The sequence below is a fragment of the Vipera berus genome (genome assembly GCF_964194415.1).
Source record: "Vipera berus genome assembly, chromosome: 16".
In the NCBI taxonomy this organism is placed as follows: domain Eukaryota; kingdom Metazoa; phylum Chordata; class Lepidosauria; order Squamata; family Viperidae; genus Vipera; species Vipera berus.
In genome coordinates, this window is record NC_138219.1 from 3,656,483 (window position 1) to 3,674,725 (window position 18,243).

General features: G+C 47.3%; 3 protein-coding genes across 15 annotated transcripts in view; 1 reads left to right on the forward strand and 2 right to left on the reverse strand.

Annotated features, from left to right (window-relative positions):
- LOC308675319 (uncharacterized protein) lies at positions 1–5,510 on the reverse strand. Of its 5 annotated transcripts, none has more exons than XM_081340523.1 (2): positions 4,926–5,510; positions 1–2,087 (listed from the first exon to the last, which is right to left on the reverse strand). In XM_081340523.1, the coding sequence occupies exon 2, from the start codon at positions 2,046–2,048 to the stop codon at positions 312–314; it is 1,737 nt and encodes a 578-aa protein (XP_081196649.1). In that variant the 5' UTR covers positions 2,049–2,087; positions 4,926–5,510; the 3' UTR covers positions 1–311. The 5 variants fall into 5 exon arrangements, with proteins under 5 accessions (XP_081196649.1, XP_081196648.1, XP_081196647.1 ...); XM_081340522.1 differs by having other exon boundaries at positions 4,102–5,510; XM_081340521.1 differs by lacking the exon at positions 4,926–5,510 and adding an exon at positions 3,540–3,762.
- Positions 3,926–18,243, forward strand: part of FRMD8 (FERM domain containing 8) — a 27,708-nt gene continuing 13,390 nt past the window's right edge. For 3 of the 8 annotated variants that reach the window (XR_014028103.1, XM_081340529.1, XM_081340528.1), the window contains exons 1-7: positions 3,926–3,962; positions 6,227–6,349; positions 13,437–13,518; positions 14,605–14,772; positions 16,057–16,158; positions 16,860–16,918; positions 17,735–17,901. Coding sequence is in view for 7 of the 8 variants with exons in the window: in XM_081340529.1 (XP_081196655.1) it covers positions 3,942–3,962; positions 6,227–6,349; positions 13,437–13,518; positions 14,605–14,772; positions 16,057–16,158; positions 16,860–16,918; positions 17,735–17,901 (722 nt within the window). In the remaining variant the exon portion in view is untranslated. Of the gene's footprint in view, positions 3,963–6,226; positions 6,350–12,034; positions 12,084–12,401; positions 12,441–12,522; positions 12,617–13,436; positions 13,519–14,604; positions 14,773–16,056; positions 16,159–16,859; positions 16,919–17,734; positions 17,902–18,243 lie in introns of those variants that run through there. The other 5 variants (XM_081340531.1, XM_081340530.1, XM_081340532.1 and 2 more) reach the window with 5 other exon arrangements.
- On the reverse strand, positions 7,984–11,330 carry LOC308675542 (uncharacterized protein). 2 transcript variants are annotated; one of them, XM_081340958.1, is made up of 2 exons: positions 11,119–11,330; positions 7,984–10,122 (listed from the first exon to the last, which is right to left on the reverse strand). In XM_081340958.1, exon 2 carries the CDS (start codon positions 10,090–10,092, stop codon positions 8,350–8,352), a length of 1,743 nt encoding a protein of 580 aa, XP_081197084.1. In that variant the 5' UTR covers positions 10,093–10,122; positions 11,119–11,330; the 3' UTR covers positions 7,984–8,349. The 2 variants fall into 2 exon arrangements, with proteins under 2 accessions (XP_081197084.1, XP_081197085.1); XM_081340959.1 differs by lacking the exon at positions 11,119–11,330 and adding an exon at positions 10,463–10,826.

An 18,243-nucleotide genomic window follows, 5' to 3' on the forward strand; every position in this document is an offset into this window, starting at 1 on the left:
ACTGGACTAAAAATGTAAGTGCTATGTGCAGGCATGGGTTTTTTTACATTTTATTAGAGAAACCTTTATGCCAAGGACTTGCGTAACACCTTGCTCTGTGTTTCAATAAACACAATAAAAATGGCTTTTAGAACTGTTTTCTTTTGCAGATGCCCTTTTCCCATCTGTTGCAATACAAATACAGTCCATAAGTGGCCACCCAACCCTAGGTAGTAACAATGAGAGCCCAAAGTAGAACAAGCAGTAAAATAAGTAACTAAAGCTTTTGATACAGGTGAGGGACTAAACAACCTTTCAGGCATATCCTTTAATTATACTAGGTGCATCAGAGAAACGTAGTAGTCCATATCTACACTACGGGAGGGAATTGCAAAGAAGAACTGTGCAATTTTTAACAGTTCTGAACAGCATTCAACATCTTTGACATTCAGAAGATATTTGGTCCATTTCTCGTGTGAAAGCAGATGCTGGAACTCTTCTTCATCGCTGGAAGCTTCCACAAATTTTTTCAGTTTGTTGAACTGAAAGCAGCACTTCATATTGTCAATTTCCAGACCCTTCTCACTTAAGTACGTTATACACGCTTCCACGTCACCCCAGCTGGGCGTGTCGCTGAGGGCCATCCAGGCAAAGCAAGAGAACTCTTGCAGGGACGCCATCCACATCTCCAGGTAGTCTATGCAGTGACTGTAGAGGCGATGCACTGCGTGGGAGAAGGCGTCGCATTCGGCCTCCAGCCCCTCCTTGCGCTTGTCCGCCAGCATCCCCTTCACCGTCAGGGACATGAAGTTCTGAGCTCTTCGGTCAAGCAGGATGGTGTGCACAGAGTCCAGCGTCCTCATCACTTCCACGACGGAGTTGTTTTCCCGCTCCATCTCTTCGATGTGCAAGTGGAAGGCGTTCATCAGCGAGTGCATGTGCCAAAGGTAGAGCTCGCTGAACTCGTGCTCAAAGAAGCTCCTGAGCACGGTGGGTGGGTTGCTCTGGCCCAAGAAGAAGGACTTCAGGGCCGAATGCATCTGGAGCAGCTTCGTGATGCCCGGGAACAAGGACAGCCACCGGGTCTTGCTATGGGAGAGCAGCCGTTTGTACTCCACCTCCACAAACTCACAGTATTCCTGCAGGGACTCGGTCCGCACTGTGTATATGTGGAAGTACTGGTAGATCTTCAGAATGATGTTCTCTATGTCCACCTCCAGGGCGTCTGCTCCGTGGTGGATGCAGTTGTGCAAAATGTGGGCCGGGCAGTACACCCCAATCAAAGTCTCTCTCTGGAGGGCTCTCTTCAACTTGGCAAACACGGACCTCGCCTCCTCGTCTTGCCAAAGTTCGCCAAACATGGTGTTGCGGTTGTCCCCCGCAAAGGCCACGCATTTCTGAAACAATCCGTGTTTCTTAAGAGCTTTGATGAGATAGTCCGAAATGGCGTCGGCCGTCTCGGCGGGCGTTTCCTGAAGTTCCAGCAGTTTGGTCTTCAAGCCGCCGTTCCTGTAGTCGTAATATTGGATGAGCACCGGGACCATTTTCAGGGCCCTGTGATTGCTGTCGTCTATGGCCACCCCACAGAAAGGGATGCAGCTTTCTTCCAGGGCCTTCAGGTCAACGCTGACCGCATGCTGGGCAAGCACAGAGTTCTCCAGAGCTTCTGCCCTGCTCCGGGTGTTGGAAAACCTTTGCGCTGTCTCTGCATCAGGAAATACTTTTCTCAACAACTCCGATGTACGCCCCGTTGCTTTGTAGCTGTTGCATTTTGGGATATTGTGCAAGGCTAGAGTGCTGTCCGCTGCGGCAAGAGCATCCTCTGCTTTCGCGCCCGGAGTCACCAAAAATTCAGTCAGCTTTGCAGACCAACTGTCTCCCCCCAGGGCTTTCTTGTGCTTTTCCGAGGACATGTGATACTCCAGATCGCTGGCACCTTTATACGCCACTGACACAAATGTGCCGGCTTTGCAAACCAAGCACTCTGCTTCATAGTCGTCTCTACCTTTACGAAAATGAGGATATTTCTGCTTTAGTTTTTCAGTAAAGACACATTTCCGTTTCGGCATTTTCTATCTTCAGTGTGGCTCACAATCTGAGACAGAACACTGCAGGAAACAAAATTGATATATTTTAAGAAGAGAATGGAAGGGGAGATGAAGCATCACTCTATCCTCATTTCAATACTCCTGATTTAACAGATGCGATATAAAAATTAGCAGTGGGCTAATGCCTCCTTAAGTAACACCAGCTGCCTGCAATTAGTGCAGGTTCGCATCCCACCAGGCTCAAGGTTGACTCAGCCTTCCATCCTTGCGAGGTAGGTAAAATGAGGACCCAGATTGTTGGGGGCAATTAAGCTGACTTTGTAATAATGCCGCTTGGGGGGTGTATGAAAGCCCTAATAAGCAGGCATATACATAGAATGAAGGCTACTGCTAAGCTTGTAAGCCGCCCTGAGTCTTCGGAGAAGGGCGGGATATAAATGGAATTAAAATAAATAAAATAAAAAATAAATATGTAAAAACGCACAACTTACAATTAAACGGATCTTTTAAGTTCACACTAATATTAGCAGGAGATTGTTCATTTTCAACACTGAATTTGGGACATTTATCACGGTCAAGCTTTCTCAGCTAATAGGAGATACGTACAGTATAAGTAGTTCTCTACTTATAACCGTTTATTTAGTGACTGAATTTAGAACGGCGCTGAAAAAATTGACTCATGGTCATTTTTCACACTTATGACCGATGCAGAATCCTTATGGTCATGTGATTAAAATTCAGATGCTGGGCAACTGGCATGTATTTATGACGGTTGCAGGGTCCCGAGGTCTGATGAACAAAGTCAGTGGGGCAGCCAGAATCACGTTACAACTGTGACAAAAAAAGGGTCATAAAAATGGGGCAAAACTCACTTGAACTGACTTATCAATGGAAATTTGGGGCTCAATCGTGTTCGTATGTCGAGGCCCACCTGTATCTATTGCATCGCAAAGGTAGTCCTGGTCTCACAACCACCAAGCCGAGAATTATGGTTGTCAGTTGCAGCAATCATTAAGCAAACTCGTTTCTGCCACCAGTGGGCTTTCTTTGCCAGGAACAGGAAGTGGACGCCAGAAAGTAGCTCCAACCCTCACATATACGAACCAGCTGTCAAGCATCCAAATGCAAGTCATGCTGCAACGGTCATAAGTGTGAAAAATGGTCATAAGTCACTTTTTTCAGTTCCTCTGCAACTCTGAACGGTCATCAAACTGTTGTAAGTCGAGGACTACCTGTAAGTACAGCGGGAAGCCTAAAAAAGGGCTGGGTAATTTGTGTCTCAAGGCATATTTTGGGGGAACCTAGCCTCGTCTTAGAATTGTGCAATTTTGGTATGCGGTACAGAACAAAGAGCCAAAGACGACGACAAAAGTCAATCTAAATGAGGAATTATTACAATTTTACAAGTTTTCATTTGGCCCCCATTACAAGCAGGATTCAGAAATCCTCTCACGCCCATGAAAAGTTTGATTACAATTGATCCGAGTTGAAAGATCTAATTTATTCATTTACCTCCATTCTCACTCTAAAATACAGGGAAGCATTTCATAAGCATGGACTGAAACTCCGTTTAGCGCCGGGGTCAGGCTGCAAACCGACTTAAAAGATTCTCCACCTGCCAACCCCAGACCAGAGCCAACGCAGGTAGTCCTCAACCTACGACCACAATTGAGCCTCAAATTTTTGTTGTTAAGCAAGAAATACGTTAAGTGAATTTTGCCCCTTTTCTTCCCACAGTTGCTAAGTGGATCACCGCAGTTGTTAAGTTAGTAACACATTTGTGAAGCGAAATCTGGCTTCCCCGTTGACTTTGCCTATCAGAAGATCGCAAAAGAGGATGACGTGACCCTGGACACTGCAGCCGTCATAAATATGAGTCAATTGTCAAATGTCTGAATTTTGATCATCTGTCCAATGAGGGATGCTGCAATAGCTGTAAGGGTGAAAAATAGTCATAAGTCGCTTTTTTTTAATGCCGCTGTAACTTTGATCGGTCACTAAACAGTTTACCTGTACCTCCAATACACACACACACACACACACCATCCCTCTTATGTTAGACGTAAGACACCACCTTTGATTAACATGGCCACGGATGCAAGCAGATATTGTGCACGTGCGCTTGTGAAGAAAAATAACTGGTTAAACTCTGGACGTTCCTTGGCCAAATGCAAGTTTTCCCCACGCACATGCTTGTGGGTGGTCATTTTTATTAGGATGAGTTGTCTACTTCTCTACAGGAAATTAAAAAAAACATCAATACTGCAAACAAAGATATTTAACCCGCCACAATGAAATGCGCATGTGTTGCTCAAACTTTTCTCCACACCCTCAACCCCCTTCCCTCTTGCTCTTTTTCCGCATTCCTTCCTTCCAGGGTCCAATTTTCCTGTTTGTGACCCTTGGAGCTGGGCTGATTGCCTTTTAAGAAACATTCTTTTGAGACGCTCAAAGGAACTCATCTGTTGTTATTAAACCATGGAGCTAAAGCCGTAACTTAAAACGCAGAAAACAAAAACCAACACAGCGGAAGAGGGGGAAAAAGCAAGGCGAAAGGCAGAATCTGCCTTGTAAAGTTACCCTATCTGAGCTACAAGAATCTGGGCTAGACGGCTTCGGTTTTTCGGGGCTTTTGCGCCCTGCTGTCTTTGGATTCGGGCAGTGGAGCCGTGGGAGTGGGTTTCCGCTGCTGGAGGGGGGGAGCAATCCAGCTCTCCACTTGTCTGAATCCCATCAGAATCCAAGCCACTTGTCTGCAATGGTCTAGGCCTAGGGTCTGCTGCTTGAGCAAGGGGTTGGACTAGAAGACCTCCAAGGTCCCTTCCAGCTCTGATTAGTTGCAAAAGGAGGGTGTCCCCCCGCCTAGCCGAACCCCTGCAGCTGTTAACCTCTGGGTACCTTCTCTCCTTTCGTTGCCCTCCAAAAATCCTGGGACTGAACTCTCACGCATCCAACACATTCACACGCATAAGCCTGGATGGAGGAAAATTCCATGCAGCTCCGGGGAGGTGGTAGTGATGGGGGGGAGGGGGAGGGGAGGAAAAAGAGGAAGTAAAACAAGATCCGGCTGGTGATTCGCCATCTTGCAGATCCTCCCACTTCAAGCCACCACCCCCACCCCCCAAAATGCAATTCAATGAAAGTGGAAAGAGCAGGGGGGGGGAATATCAAAACTCTCCTTCTTCCATCTCCCATAGCAACTGATGAAGCTTCCGGGATAGGAAGCAAAACGTCTTTTCCCCCCCCTCAAAAAAATAAAATAAAAACCAAGTCGAGCTGCCTTTTCAAAAATAAAAACCACTCTTGGTACAACTATATGTCCTGGATGATGGAGAATCGTCACAGATAGACATTTGGCTTCGAGACGAACACCCTTCCAATGGTGAACGAGGAGAATGAACGAATTTCCAGAAAACCTGCAAAGGACAGGAACCGTTTGCGCTTCAGTTTGAGATGCAGGCAACCCAGGCTCATCCCCATCATCCTTGCGCCTGTGTTCGAAGCGAAAGGCGACAGGGCGGAAAGCACCATGCAGAAAGCACAGCTCCCAACTTCTCAATAACTGCCCTTCCATCTCCCACAGCATCCAATGCAACTGACGAAAACTTCCAGGATGGCAAGCGAAACATCTTCTTGTCCTCAAAAGAATCAGTCCAAGCTGCCTTTTCAAAAATAAAAACCACTCTTGAATACAACCAACCCCTGGATGACTTGAGAATCTTCATAAGACTTTTAACCACCCCAGCAGGGAAAACAAACCAACTTACCAGGAGTAAACTTAGAGAAATACAGTTGTAAGCTAGTGTAGCTACGCTACTGAGCTCTGCAAAACCCACACTTTGCTAAGTTTATACACGACTCAATTCCGGTTTTCAGAGATTGTCAAGCATCCAAGTTCATGGTTGCCCCAAAGGTGCTTTTTTTCAAAAGACAATTGGAATTTTTTGGGGTTTTTTTCTTTTGAAAATGTTTCATTTCTCATCCAAGAAGCTTCTTAAGTTCTAACAGAACTGTTTTAATGTTTTCAAAGAAAAAACCCTGAGAAAGTCCAGGTTTTTTTTTTTGAAAAAAAAGCACCTTTGGGACTCAGTCCCTGATCTGTGCAATGCAGCGTGTTTGGCACTAAGACTAGCAGGCTTGATTCTCACAATTAGCAGCAAGGTGTTGCTTTTTATTTCTTTGCTTTTTATGTCTTTCAGGTCGGTCAAATCTTGAAGCTTCGCCAGCCTGGCAGCTTGCAAAGTGATCCTATCGCGCTCACCCACCGTGGAACACAGGGAGTCCTCAACTTACGACCACAATTGAGCCCAACATTTATGTTGGTGAGAAATTTGCTAAAAATAAATATAAAATATAAAAAAAAATATGAAAAATAAATAAAAAGTGAGTTTTGCCCCATTTTACAACTTTTCTTGCAACATTCCTTAAGTGAATCGCTGCAGTTCTTAAATTACTCTGGTTGTTTTAAGTGAATCTGGTTTCCCCCCCCCCTTGACTTTGCTTGTCAGGAGGTTGCAAAATGGGATCACGTGACCCCGGGACACTGCAGCCGTCATAAATATGAATCAGTTGCCCAGCGTCTCAATTTTGATCAGTGGCGCATGCGCAGTGAGTTCCCGCGGCTCCATTGAAGCTGCCGGAAACCGGTCTTGGCCAAGGTGGAGCAGGCTCCGCCCCCTTCCTTTGGGGACGTGACACGACGCTGTGTCGTTTGACCCCTCCCGACCGTGGTATCCCTCCGCGGTGCGCAACTTCGCCTTCCTCCGCGTGACGTCAACGTGGCTTTGCGCGGGCGGGGGGAAAGAGACCTCCGAGACCTTCCGCTCCGGGGGGGGGGGAAGAGCCCGCCCGCGTTAATTTTGAGGGAACCCGGCGCTGTAATTCTGCGGCCAGGTTCTCGAGCCCGCCCGCCCTCCCACTGGCGGCCTCACCTGGAGTTCGCTCCGCCCCGTTTTCACCGCTTCGCGTGCGGGGGTAGGCGGCAGTGCGCAGGCGCAGAATGGAGAGGAGGCGGCGAGTGAAGGAATAGCTAGGCCGACTGCTTCTCCTGGGCGCCCGGCAGCGGGGGTGGCGGAGGCGCCTTTCTGGGCGGGGAGGAGAGCGCTTGCTCTTCCCTCGTCGGGAGCATCTGGGCAGGGAAGATACGCTTTTCTGGGCCAGCAACGGCTCAAGAGGAGGCCGGAAACCAGGAGCGGGGAACCACGGCCCTTTTCGGACTGGTGGACTTCAACTCCCAGAATTCCTGCGCGAGCATGCGCTTTCCTCCCCGCCCAGAAAGACGCATGGCCGGCTCAGGAATTGTGGGAGTTGAAGTCCACCAGTCACAAAAGGGCCGTGGTTCTCCACCGCTGCCGCAAACGGTCTCCTCCCCGAGCCGCTTCCCTCTGCTACCGGCCTTCTTGCCCCGAGAAAGGAGGGTGGGGAGACTGGGCTCGTTTCCCACCGTCGCCTCGCGAGTCGCGTGTGAGCGCGAGGGAGGAAAAGGCCTGGAGAGACTCGCGTGTCAGAAAAGGCGCGAAAACGTTGCGAGGTGGCGCCTGAGGAAAAATTTCGGAGTCCGTGTACATCGCCGTTTCTTTTCACGTGGAAAACTCTTACTCCCTCTGAGCTGCTGCCAAAGTGGATTTTGCCTTCCATATTAACGGAGGGACTGTGGCTGGGTTTGCCTGACATCTTTAATTGGCTCAATAATAGGCCCATCTACTGCATTCATATGGCTCAATTTATATGTTGGACTGCAATTCCCATGACAGGCTGACTGGGGATGGTAGGTTATAGTTATAACCCCCCAAAAACAGATTAGTCTTGTCTAGGCTGATGAACGGTGCAATACCAATGAGGTGTACATATTAAATCAAGCTGTCAATTGTTTTAATTGTAGCTTGAATAACACACAGTTGACTTGTTCTTAAGGCTGAGCCCTAAGTTGTGTTAGTATCTTCATTTTTTTACAGTTTTGTGCTTTAGATTATGTGCAATACATTCATCCAAGCCTTTTATTCCGCCTGTACAGCAAAAAAAATACAAAAGGAATTCATAGCAGCTAACATAAACTTGGTATGGAGCCCAAAACACCACAGCAGGAATGAGTTAAACAAAAATCTACATCAATGGATTTTTTTTCAATTTGTCAACGTGATAAACATTATACAAATTCTCAAATACTGTAAACTAAAAATAATTTAAAAAAAACTTCCCATCTTTTTCTTCTCATTAGAGCAAATCAAAAAGGGAATAGCTGACTTTCCAACAGGAGCCTCTAAAATTTTATTTTATTGTGGGGCCAGAAAGCAAGTGTGAACCATAGTCAACAGGAGTTGCACTAGAAGAAGCGCTCAGTATTTAGACTGCGGGAGGGAATTGCAAAGAAGAACTGTGCAATTTTTAACAGTTCTGAACAACATTCAACGTCTTTGACATTCAGAAGATATTTGGTCCATTTCTCGTGTGAAAGCAGATGTTGGAACTCTTCTTCATCGCTGGAAGCTTCCACAAATTTTTTCAGATTGTTGAACTGAAAGGAGCACTTCATATTGTCAATTCCCAGACCCTTCTCACTTAAGTACGTTATACACGCTTCCACGTCACCCCAGCTGGGCGTGTCGCTGAGGGCCATCCAGGCGAAGCAAGAGAACTCTTGCAGGGACGCCATCCACATCTCCAGGTAGTCTATGCAGTGACTGTAGAGGCGATGCACCGCGTGGGAGAAGGCGTCGCATTCGGCCTCCAGCCCCTCCTTGCGCTTGTCCGCCAGCATCCCCTTCACCGTCAGGGACATGAAGTTCTGAGCTCTTCGGTCGAGCAGGATGGTGTGCACAGAGTCCAGCGTCCTCATCACTTCCACGACGGAGTTGTTTTCCCGCTCCATCTCTTCGATGTGCAAATGGAAGGCGTTCATCAGCGAATGCATGTGCCAAAGATAGAGCTCGCTGAACTCGTGCTCAAAGAAGCTCCTGAGCACGGTGGGCGGGTTGCTCTGGCCCAAGAAGAAGGATTTCAGGGCCGAATGCATCTGGAGCAGCTTCGTGATGCCCGGGAACAAGGACAGCCACCGAGTCTTGCTGTGGGAGAGCAGCCGTTTGTACTCCACCTCCACAAACTCACAGTATTCCTGCAGGGACTCGGTCCGCACTGCGTATATGTGGAAGTACTGGTAGATCTTCAGAATGATGTTCTCTATGTCCACCTCCAGGGCGTCTGCTCCGTGGTGGATGCAGTTGTGCAAAATGTGGGCCGGGCAGTACACCCCAATCAAAGTCTCTCTCTGGAGGGCTCTCCTCAACTTGGCAAACACGGTCCTCGCCTCCTCACCTTGCCGAAGTTCGCCAAACATGGTGTTGCGGTTGTCCCCCGCAAAGGCCACGCATTTCTGAAGCAATCCGTGTTTCTTAAGAGCTTTGACGAGATAGTCCGAAATGGCGTCGGCCGTCTTGGCGGGCGTTTCCTGAAGCTCCAGCAGTTTGGTCTTCAAGCCGCCGTTCCTGTAGTCGTAATATTGGATGAGCACCGGGACCATTTTCAGGGCCCTGTGATTGCTGTTGTCTATGGCCACCCCGCAGAAAGGGATGCAGCTTTCTTCCAGGGCCTTCAGGTCAACAATATCTATGTGTGGGGCAAGCACACAATTTTCAATCCCTTCTCTTTTGGTTTGGACACTGAAAAATTTTTGAGCTAGGTCTGCATCAGGAAATAATTTTCGCAATAAGTCGGAGCTACTATCCCCTGGTTTGTCGGTGCTGTGATTCATGACTGTGTGGAATGCTAAAGTGCTCTTGCCCTCAGTCATAGCATCCTCTGCCTCACTGTCTGGATCCACAAAAAAGTCTGTTTTGGCAGACCAGTTGTCCCGTGTTATTGCTTTGTTGCGTTTGTATGCGTTGTGTGCCTTCTTGTGTTTGTCAGACGACATGTGATACTCCAGATCCCCAGGACCTTTATGTGCGACTGACACAAACGTGCCAGGTTTGCAGACCAGACACTCTGCTTCATAGTCATCTCTACCTTTGCGAAAATCAGGATAATTGCGCCTGGTTTTCTCAGTAAACATACATTTTCTTTTAGGCATTATTTTGTCTTCAAAAGGAACCCTGGAATCCTGCAGGAAAAAAAGTGGAGACTATGAACTTCAAAGTTCAAGCTTTGAAGGAACACAATATAGAATCATAAGGTTGGAAGAGACCTCAGAGGTCCTCTAGTCCAACCATCTACCTGGTTGTCCAGTCTATTTTTGAAAACCTCCAGCGATGGAGCACTCACCATAGTGGTCATAAGTCGAGAATTACATGTACAGGCAATCCTCGACTTACAACAGTTCATTTAGTGAGCGATGGTTACAATGGCCCTGAGAAAAGTGACGACCGTTTTTCACATTTACGACCGTTGCAGTATCCTTATGGTCACGTCATCGAAATTCACCTGCTTGGCAATTGACTTACATTTATGACAGTTGCAGTGTCCCGGGATCACTTGATGCAATAGGGAAGCCAGATTCACTTAACAACCGTGATACTAATGTAACAACTGCAGTGATTCACTTAACAAATGTGGCAAGAAAAGTCGTAAAATGGAGCAAAAGTCACTTAACAAATTTGTCATTTAGCAACATAAGCTTTGGGCTCAGTCGTGGCCGTACGTCGAGGACCACCTGTACAGTACACTTCGCTGGGTCGCTGCAATAATGAGCAGGTGCGTTCTCAAATGTTTGTTCCTTTTAACTTCGGTTGCAAACCATCCAGTAATAAACAAACAGGCTAAACTGTGGTATTCTGAAAGCCATTTTCACTCCCTTTCTCTGGCTCTGCACAATCGGGATCATCAAAAATCCTTTGCTTCGTTTATTGTTCAGGATGTTTTGCGAATCCGGCTCGGTGCGTGAGATCAATGGCTAGTTTTACCAAAAAAAAGAAGAAAAAAGCTTTTGTTTCATGCAGGTCTGTTTGCATAAACCCGGTTGGGGTCATCAACTGATAGCGGAACGTACCCCCTGGATTCCTCCAGCAGGAAAAGGAGCAATTCAGACACTGCGTGTAATGTGTCGTGGGAATGCAGGCCAGGTCGGGAAACCGTGGCTTCTGACACGAGGTCGACGTACCTGTAGGACACCGCTCCCCCGGGAACAAGCAAAAGCCGAGCAGAAACGCGGATCCTCCTCCGCTCACTCGCAACGCGCCGTATACGAGAGCATCTTTTCCCCTTCGGGTCTCCAACCTTGGCGACTTTGCGACTCGTGGACTCCAACTCCCAGAATTCCTCAGCCAGGTCAGCAAGATGCCTGGGAAGCAAGGAGGGAGGGGCCCAGGCTAGCGCATGCGCACTGACTAGCTTAGGTTGGCCCCTCCCTTTTCCCGATGTCGTCAATAGAGCTCCATTGGGGCGGCAAATCAAAGGGGCCCGCCCGCGTTGATTCTCAGGGCTCCGGCCGGAGTGGGGTTTTGCATGCAAGTCTTAGTAGACCGCCCCCCCCGCCCCGCGCTCTAATAAAGCAGGCAAGGGCAACTATGGCACCTGCTGGCTGAGGGATTCTGGGAGTTGAAGTCCAGAGGCGGTAAAAGTTCCTTAGTCGCCCATCCCTGCTCTAAAGCGAGACCAGGGAGACCTTTACTGTTTATTAAACATTTATGCTGCCCATGGCTGGAGTTCAACCTACCACGCTTTGGACAGCCACCTGTCTGAAATGGTCTAGGCCTCTAGGGCCTCCTGCTTGAGCAGGGGGTTGGACTAGCAGACCTCCAGGGTCCCTTCCAGCTCTATTCTAATTGATTGATTGCTCTCCTTGTGCTGCTGCGCCCACATGGCTGCTTCCTGGAGGGGGCGCCACCTAACGGAGGGGCGTGCCCAGTTTCCTCCCCCCCCCCGCAATCTCTCATGTGCAGACTCACTTCCTGTTACTGTACAGCCGTCCTTCCTAAGTCCCTCCCCAAATGCCGTCACTGGGCAGAGGAGGGAGACGAGGGCAAGCAGCAGCCAATCATTTAACAGGAATGGGGTGACGTCATGGTGGATAGGGTGGGGTCCTAGGGGCAAGTTCAGAAAAGCTTACAAGGAAACGCAGAGGAGGTAGGAAAGTTTGGGGGGGGGTTTGTTCTGCGGGGTCCTGGGTGCTCTCTGAGCTGGGTGGGTTCCTTGCAGACGTTTCACTACCCAGCTAGGTAACCTCTTCAGTGCTTTTTGTTTCATCTGGTTTCACTCCTCTTTTCTTAGGATGTGAGCTTTATTGCTATTTGGCTTTTTTAATTGATCCGAGTTTCCTTAATCCCAATTAGATAACCTTTATTGTCATTTTTTTCCTGTGGGCACAACGGCACCCCGTTAAAAATGAAATTGAGTTGCTTCCTCTCAAAAGGGTACACACACATGTAACACACATTTAAAACATACTACATACCACATATGTACAGACCTACACCCTTACATGTAAGTAACATATAAATATTATTCCCTGTCCAATTAGGTTTGCTACGTCATATGGGTGTTTGTTGCTATAGCCAGCCGTACCAACAGGCTGAAGAACAGCTTTTATCCGTGGGCTGTCAGGCTCTTGAACGGGAAATAATTTTATGAACTTTATGCATGATTGACTTGCGAGGCCGGTGTGTTGTGCAATTAGCTCACATGGTGTAATAAGCTGGAGGGTTTGTGTCACTGTGAGTTGTGGGGGGTGGGCACGAAGGGAGGCTCAGCCAATGTCAATGTATACATGGTTGTACTTTGACAATAAAGCTTCATTCATTCATATTAATACAGGTGGTCCTCGACTTAACAACGGTTCATTTAGTGACTGTTCAAAGTTACAGAGGCACTGGAAAAAATAATCTGCACCAGGTAGAATAGCCTGATGTCTGTTGGAATTGGGGGACTCCAGCCCTTGTTATCCCCTTCATGGATAATAATAATAATAATAATAATAATAATAATAATAATAATAATAATAATAATAATAATAATAATAATAATAATAATAATAATAATAATAATGAGATAATAATAATAATGAGAAGGAAGGACTCACTGGAGAAAAGCCTAATGCTGGGAAAGATCGAGGGCAATAGAAGAAGGGGACGACAGAGAATGAGGTGGCTGGATGGAGTCACTGAAGCAGTAGGCGTGAGCTTAAATGGACTCCAGAAGATGGTAGAGGACAGAAAGGCCTGGAGGAATGTTGTCCATAGGGTCGCGATGGGTCGGACACGACTTCGCAGCTAACAACAACAACAAGCCCTTGTTATACAGCATGTTGCCTAGGTTTTTATGCTACAATGTCCTGTTAAGTCAGAGAAGATCTTTATACTCTGTTAATACACATTGTAACGTCTTAGCAAGATAGAAAGCCCTTTGCCTTTGGCTTAGAACTGAATATGTTTTGTCTGCTCTCAAGCATACAATTTTTTCTTCTTCTCTATTGGGTTACAGATGGAGGGGGACAAACTTATGGCACCCCCCAGTGGGGACCATGGGTCTCAGCGAAGTAGCGTCTCTTCCACCGGTCCTCGTGGTGAGTGAAATGAAAATCCTACACCCCCCCCAACAAAGGATGTATGAGTTGAAAATAAAAGTGTTCTTAAATGTATTTGTTTATTGCATGGCGTATCATGCACAGACTAGCAATATATATTAACATTTCACTTAGATTAGTAAAACACCATCAAATACGAATGTTAAAAAGATCTATATTCAAATACTCCAATGACCATCTAACCACTGAAATGTAGCACTGTTTAGACCATACTAAAAAAAAAGTGCAGGCAGTCCTCGACTTACAACAGTTCATTTAGTGACCCGCTGAAGTTAAGACGATGCTGAAAAAGTGACTTTATGACTGTTTTTCACACGGTTGTTGCAGCATCCCCAGGGCCACGTGATCAAAATTCGGACACTTGGCAATTGGTCGCAGGGTCCCGGGATCACGTGATCCTCTTTTGCAACCTTCTGACAAGCAAAGTCAATGGGAAAAACCAGATTCACTTAACAACCGTGCTACCAATTTAACAACCGCGGTGATTCACTTAACAGCTGCAGCAAGAAAGCTTGGAAAACGAGCCAGAATTAAACTTAACAAATGTCTTGCTTAGCAACAGAATTTTTGGGCTCCATTGTGGTCATAAGTCGACGACTACCTGTATTGAACTGGTATATGCTCTCAGCTTGCAGCCGGTCATGATGTGATCTACAGATTGACATGAGACCTCACTGAGGGGAGGACACTACGCCCCATTTATACAGAGTCTCCTAGCAGACGGGGCTGCGTGAGGCACGAATCCCATTCAGGATTGTCTTATCTTCTTAAAAAAATTTAGTAACGGACTTTTGCTTTATGTTCTGTCCTCGCCCACCTGGGTGCTCTGCCGGACTTAACTACCACCTCTGTGAGAGGCCTGCAATTGCATGATATGAGAAGCTTTTATTAGTTCAAAGTTAGGTTCATTTTTTTTGTGATGGGCGGATTTGTTTTTTGTTTAAGGAATTTGTGCGAACCTGGAAAACTAAGTTAGTTCAGTCGTCGGGTTGCGTGCTGGGGGAATACCGCAACTGTTGTGTTTTTTGTTTTGTTTTTTTTGCTCTTCCTTTCTCTCCCCTTCAGCCCAGGATGTCCTGGTTTATCTTGTCGATGACACCGTGGTGCGTCTAAGCATGGACAACCTGCCCTCCGCCACAGCTCACGAGTTGCATCGGATGGTGGTGGATGTGCTGAAGCTGCCCGAATCTGCTTTCGAGATCTTTTCCTTGTGGCTGGTCTCCCCTTTCCTTGGTGAGTCTCCGAAGGCTCAGAATTCCCACCCTTCCCAAGGAGGCCTGGAGCTGCACCCTGTGGTTGAGCTTCAGCAGCTTTACTGGCTGAGATGGCAGAGAGGTGAAGGGCAAGCAGTCGCCAGACTAAAGCTGAATGAATAGAATAGAATAACAGAATTGGAAGGGACCTCGTAGGTCATCTAGTCCAACCCCCCACCCAAGCAGGAGACCCTATACCATTCCTGACCGATGGCAGTCCAGTCTCTTCTTGAAAGCCTCCCACAACTTCTGAAGGCAGCGTCTGTTCCATTGGTTGATTGCTCTCACCGTCAGGAAATTTCTCCTTATTTCCAGGTTGAATCTCTCCTTGATTGGTTTCCATCCGTTGTTCCTTATCTGGCTTTCGGGTCCTTTGGAAAATAGGTTGACACCCCCCCACACACCTCTTCTCTGTGGCAGCCCCTCAGATACTGGGAGACTACCATCATGTCTCCCCTGGTCCTTCTCTTCACTACACTAGCCGTGTCCAGTTCCTGCAACTGTCCTTCATATGTTTCAGCCTCCAGTCCCCTAAATCATCTCTGTTGCTCTTCTCTGGCTTGCCCTGTCCATAGAAGCCTTTGCTCTGTCTCAGATAATCCTCTTCCCTGCATGAAGTGCAGACCTTGAGGCAGTAAGTACAGCGTGCCAAACGTGGGATTGTGGTAACCTTGGTTCAGTATTTTGCCGGGGGCTCAGCATGCTTGCAATTGTCCCCTTGGATTTGTTCGGCTTTGCAAAAACAGTTTGAGACCCCCGTCGACGCCTGTGTCATGGCTGCATTCTGCTTCTTGCTTCGCATCACATCTTGCCAGCCTGACACTTGCAACGGGGGGAGGGAAGAGATTGGAATGTGGGTGGTTAAAGTGGGGGGGGGGATTCGGATTGAAGCCTTGACCGGGAGCCACACCTATCCAATGCAAGGTTAGCAAAAGGAATGTGGAGAGATGGGAAAGGCAGGAGCGGAGAGTCCATTTCCCAAACAACCTGAGAACGTTTAATTGGACATTGACTGATAATAAGGGAAGAGGGAAAGTTAATGGCATCTTTTTGAAGCCCAAGCCAACAGATTCTCCTCGCTGTAATCTGTAACCGCTTTCTTCTCAGCAAAGGATACTCTTGGGGAAAAAATACGAGCCAGGAGTCTTTGCTAATTAAAATTCAGTAGGATGGATGAAACGGAAAATCAAGTGGAGACGCAGCGGAAGCATGTCCTTATTAGAAGCCCATCGTCTGAATCCGCTCCTCTCTTTCTGTCTTGCAGAGGTTCAGCTGAAGCCCAAACACCAACCGTACAAGATCTGCCGGCAGTGGCAGGAGCTGCTCTTCCGTTTCACCAGCTGCTCTGTGGATGAGTTTGTTGAAGGTGCTTGCATCTCTGTGGGCTACCGTGACACGCGCAAACCTCCTTTCTCTCATCCTAAAAAAAAAAAAAAAAGCTTTCCTTTCGCTGCGGTTCTGCCCCTACCATCCAAGGTGGTGCAACATGCTGGAGTAGCTGAGGTTGGGTGCTTTGTTAAGAGTACTTTGCCCCATTTTACCTTTTGCCCCCACGGTTGTTAAGTGAATCACTGAAGTTAGGGACACGGTTGTGAAGTGAATCTGGCTTCCCCGTTGACTTTGCTTGTCAGGAGGTCGCAAAAGGGGAACACTGGAACCGTCCTAAGTGTGAATCAGCTGCCAGGCTAAATCTGAATTTTGATCACGGGGCCGTGGGGATGCTGCCAAGGTCCCAAGGGTGAAAAATGGCCATAACTCACTATGTTCAGTGCCGTTGCAACTTCAAACAGTCACTAAACGAACTGTTGCAAGTCGAGGACTACCTGTATTTTTCTAAGGTGATTTTATGCATTGCCAAAGTACATAAAAATAAATAGTCCAGTTCTAGGACTAAAGCATAGGTCTCCATTTTGTGCATTTCGTTACCTCTGTGTGTGTGTGTGTGTGAGTGTGTGTGTGTGTGATAGAGAGAGAGAGAGATCAGCCAGGCCTTTCTTGAATTCTTTCCAAGAGAGCCAGGATTTTAAACCACAGCCTCTCCCGTTTTTCTTTTTGACTTTCTCGCAGATGAACCGTCGCTTCAATTCCGTAGAAATATCTTTTATCTGAGAAGGAAGGAGCTGCAGGTGAGTTCAAAGAGAAGTCCGGCTCATCCTTGCAAAACCCACGGACGGGCTCAGGGCAGGATGTGGCCCTCCAAGCCTTATTGTATACCCCTCCCCCCCCCCCCCCGGTTCCATCAGTTGAGTAGTTGCCAGCTGCAGCACAAAGTTTCAACGCTTCATTTCAGGAACCCAAATATTGTTTCATCCTTGCCGAAGAGGGCTTCGTTTCCTTTGCTCTTAGAAGTCTCTCTTTTTTTTTTTAAACCTAAGAGGTGTGGGGATTTTGGTTATCCCCCTCCCCAAATGGAGGGGGATAACCAAAATCTGAATGAACTGTTGTGAGTCGAGGACTATCTGTGTGTCAACGCTGCTAACATCGGATGTTTTTGCATTGACAACAGATGGAAATGTAGCCATCTTTTTCCCTTTTGCTTGTAGAGTTAGATGATGCTGGGAGGGAGGGAGGGAGGGAGGGGGATGTGAATGAGAATAACAACATAACAACACTAAACTTAGCGTGGGAATCAAGGTTACTGAGCCCAGAGCTGATAAAGAATTGGCTGGCTGGAGAGCTGAAGAGGAATCCCGGGCTTCGAGCTAATTGGGGAATGTGATTTATGACTGTAAATTGGAGGAGGGAATTGTGCTTTGATACTAGGTGCCCAGGGGAGGGAAATTCAGTTTTTGGCTTCGATTATGTAAGTGCCGATGTTATGCTACTCGAATAAAAGATCCTTTAAAGGTGAAGTTCTTTGGAAGAGTTTCATCTGTCGGAACCACGACACTCTGTGTGTGCCAGTCTTGATGATGTGGGATTCTGTATCGATTTTTCTCCAGATTCAGGATGAAGACGTCCTGCGACTCTTGTACGAAGAGGCCAAGTACAACATTCTGGGAGGACGGTATCCGTGTGAGCTCGCCGACTGTGATGCGTTGGGAGCCCTGGTGTGCCGGATCAACTTGGGCCCCTACAATCCGGAGCAGCACACGGCTTCCTTCCTGAAGTAGGTGGCACCCAAACGACAATGGGCTGCTGTGATTTCCCAAGGCTAATTAGCAGTTAAACATAAACAAACTGTATTTCAAACTAGAGTGTGGGATTGGACCAAGTCTATCCTTGTCCTTCCAAAATAGGTTTCCTTCGTTGATCGTGCCAAGCCATAATGTGGTTTAACAAACTGTAATTTATGGCTAAGTGTGTGACCCACACAGTGTAGCATGCTAACCTATGATTTCACACGCTTGGGTAAACCACAAGTGGCTGGGTCCCATGGACGGGTTAAGCCATAAACCCTAATTTATCAAACACAATGGCTGGGGTGATATCACATGAAGCCCTCGTGTTC

What these genes read in the sequence shown, in the direction of transcription:
- LOC308675319 (XM_081340523.1), bottom strand. Translation starts at nt 2,048, where the DNA reads ATGCCGAAACGGAAATGTGTCTTTACTGAAAAACTAAAGCAGAAATAT.
- LOC308675542 (XM_081340958.1), bottom strand. Translation starts at nt 10,092, where the DNA reads ATGCCTAAAAGAAAATGTATGTTTACTGAGAAAACCAGGCGCAATTAT.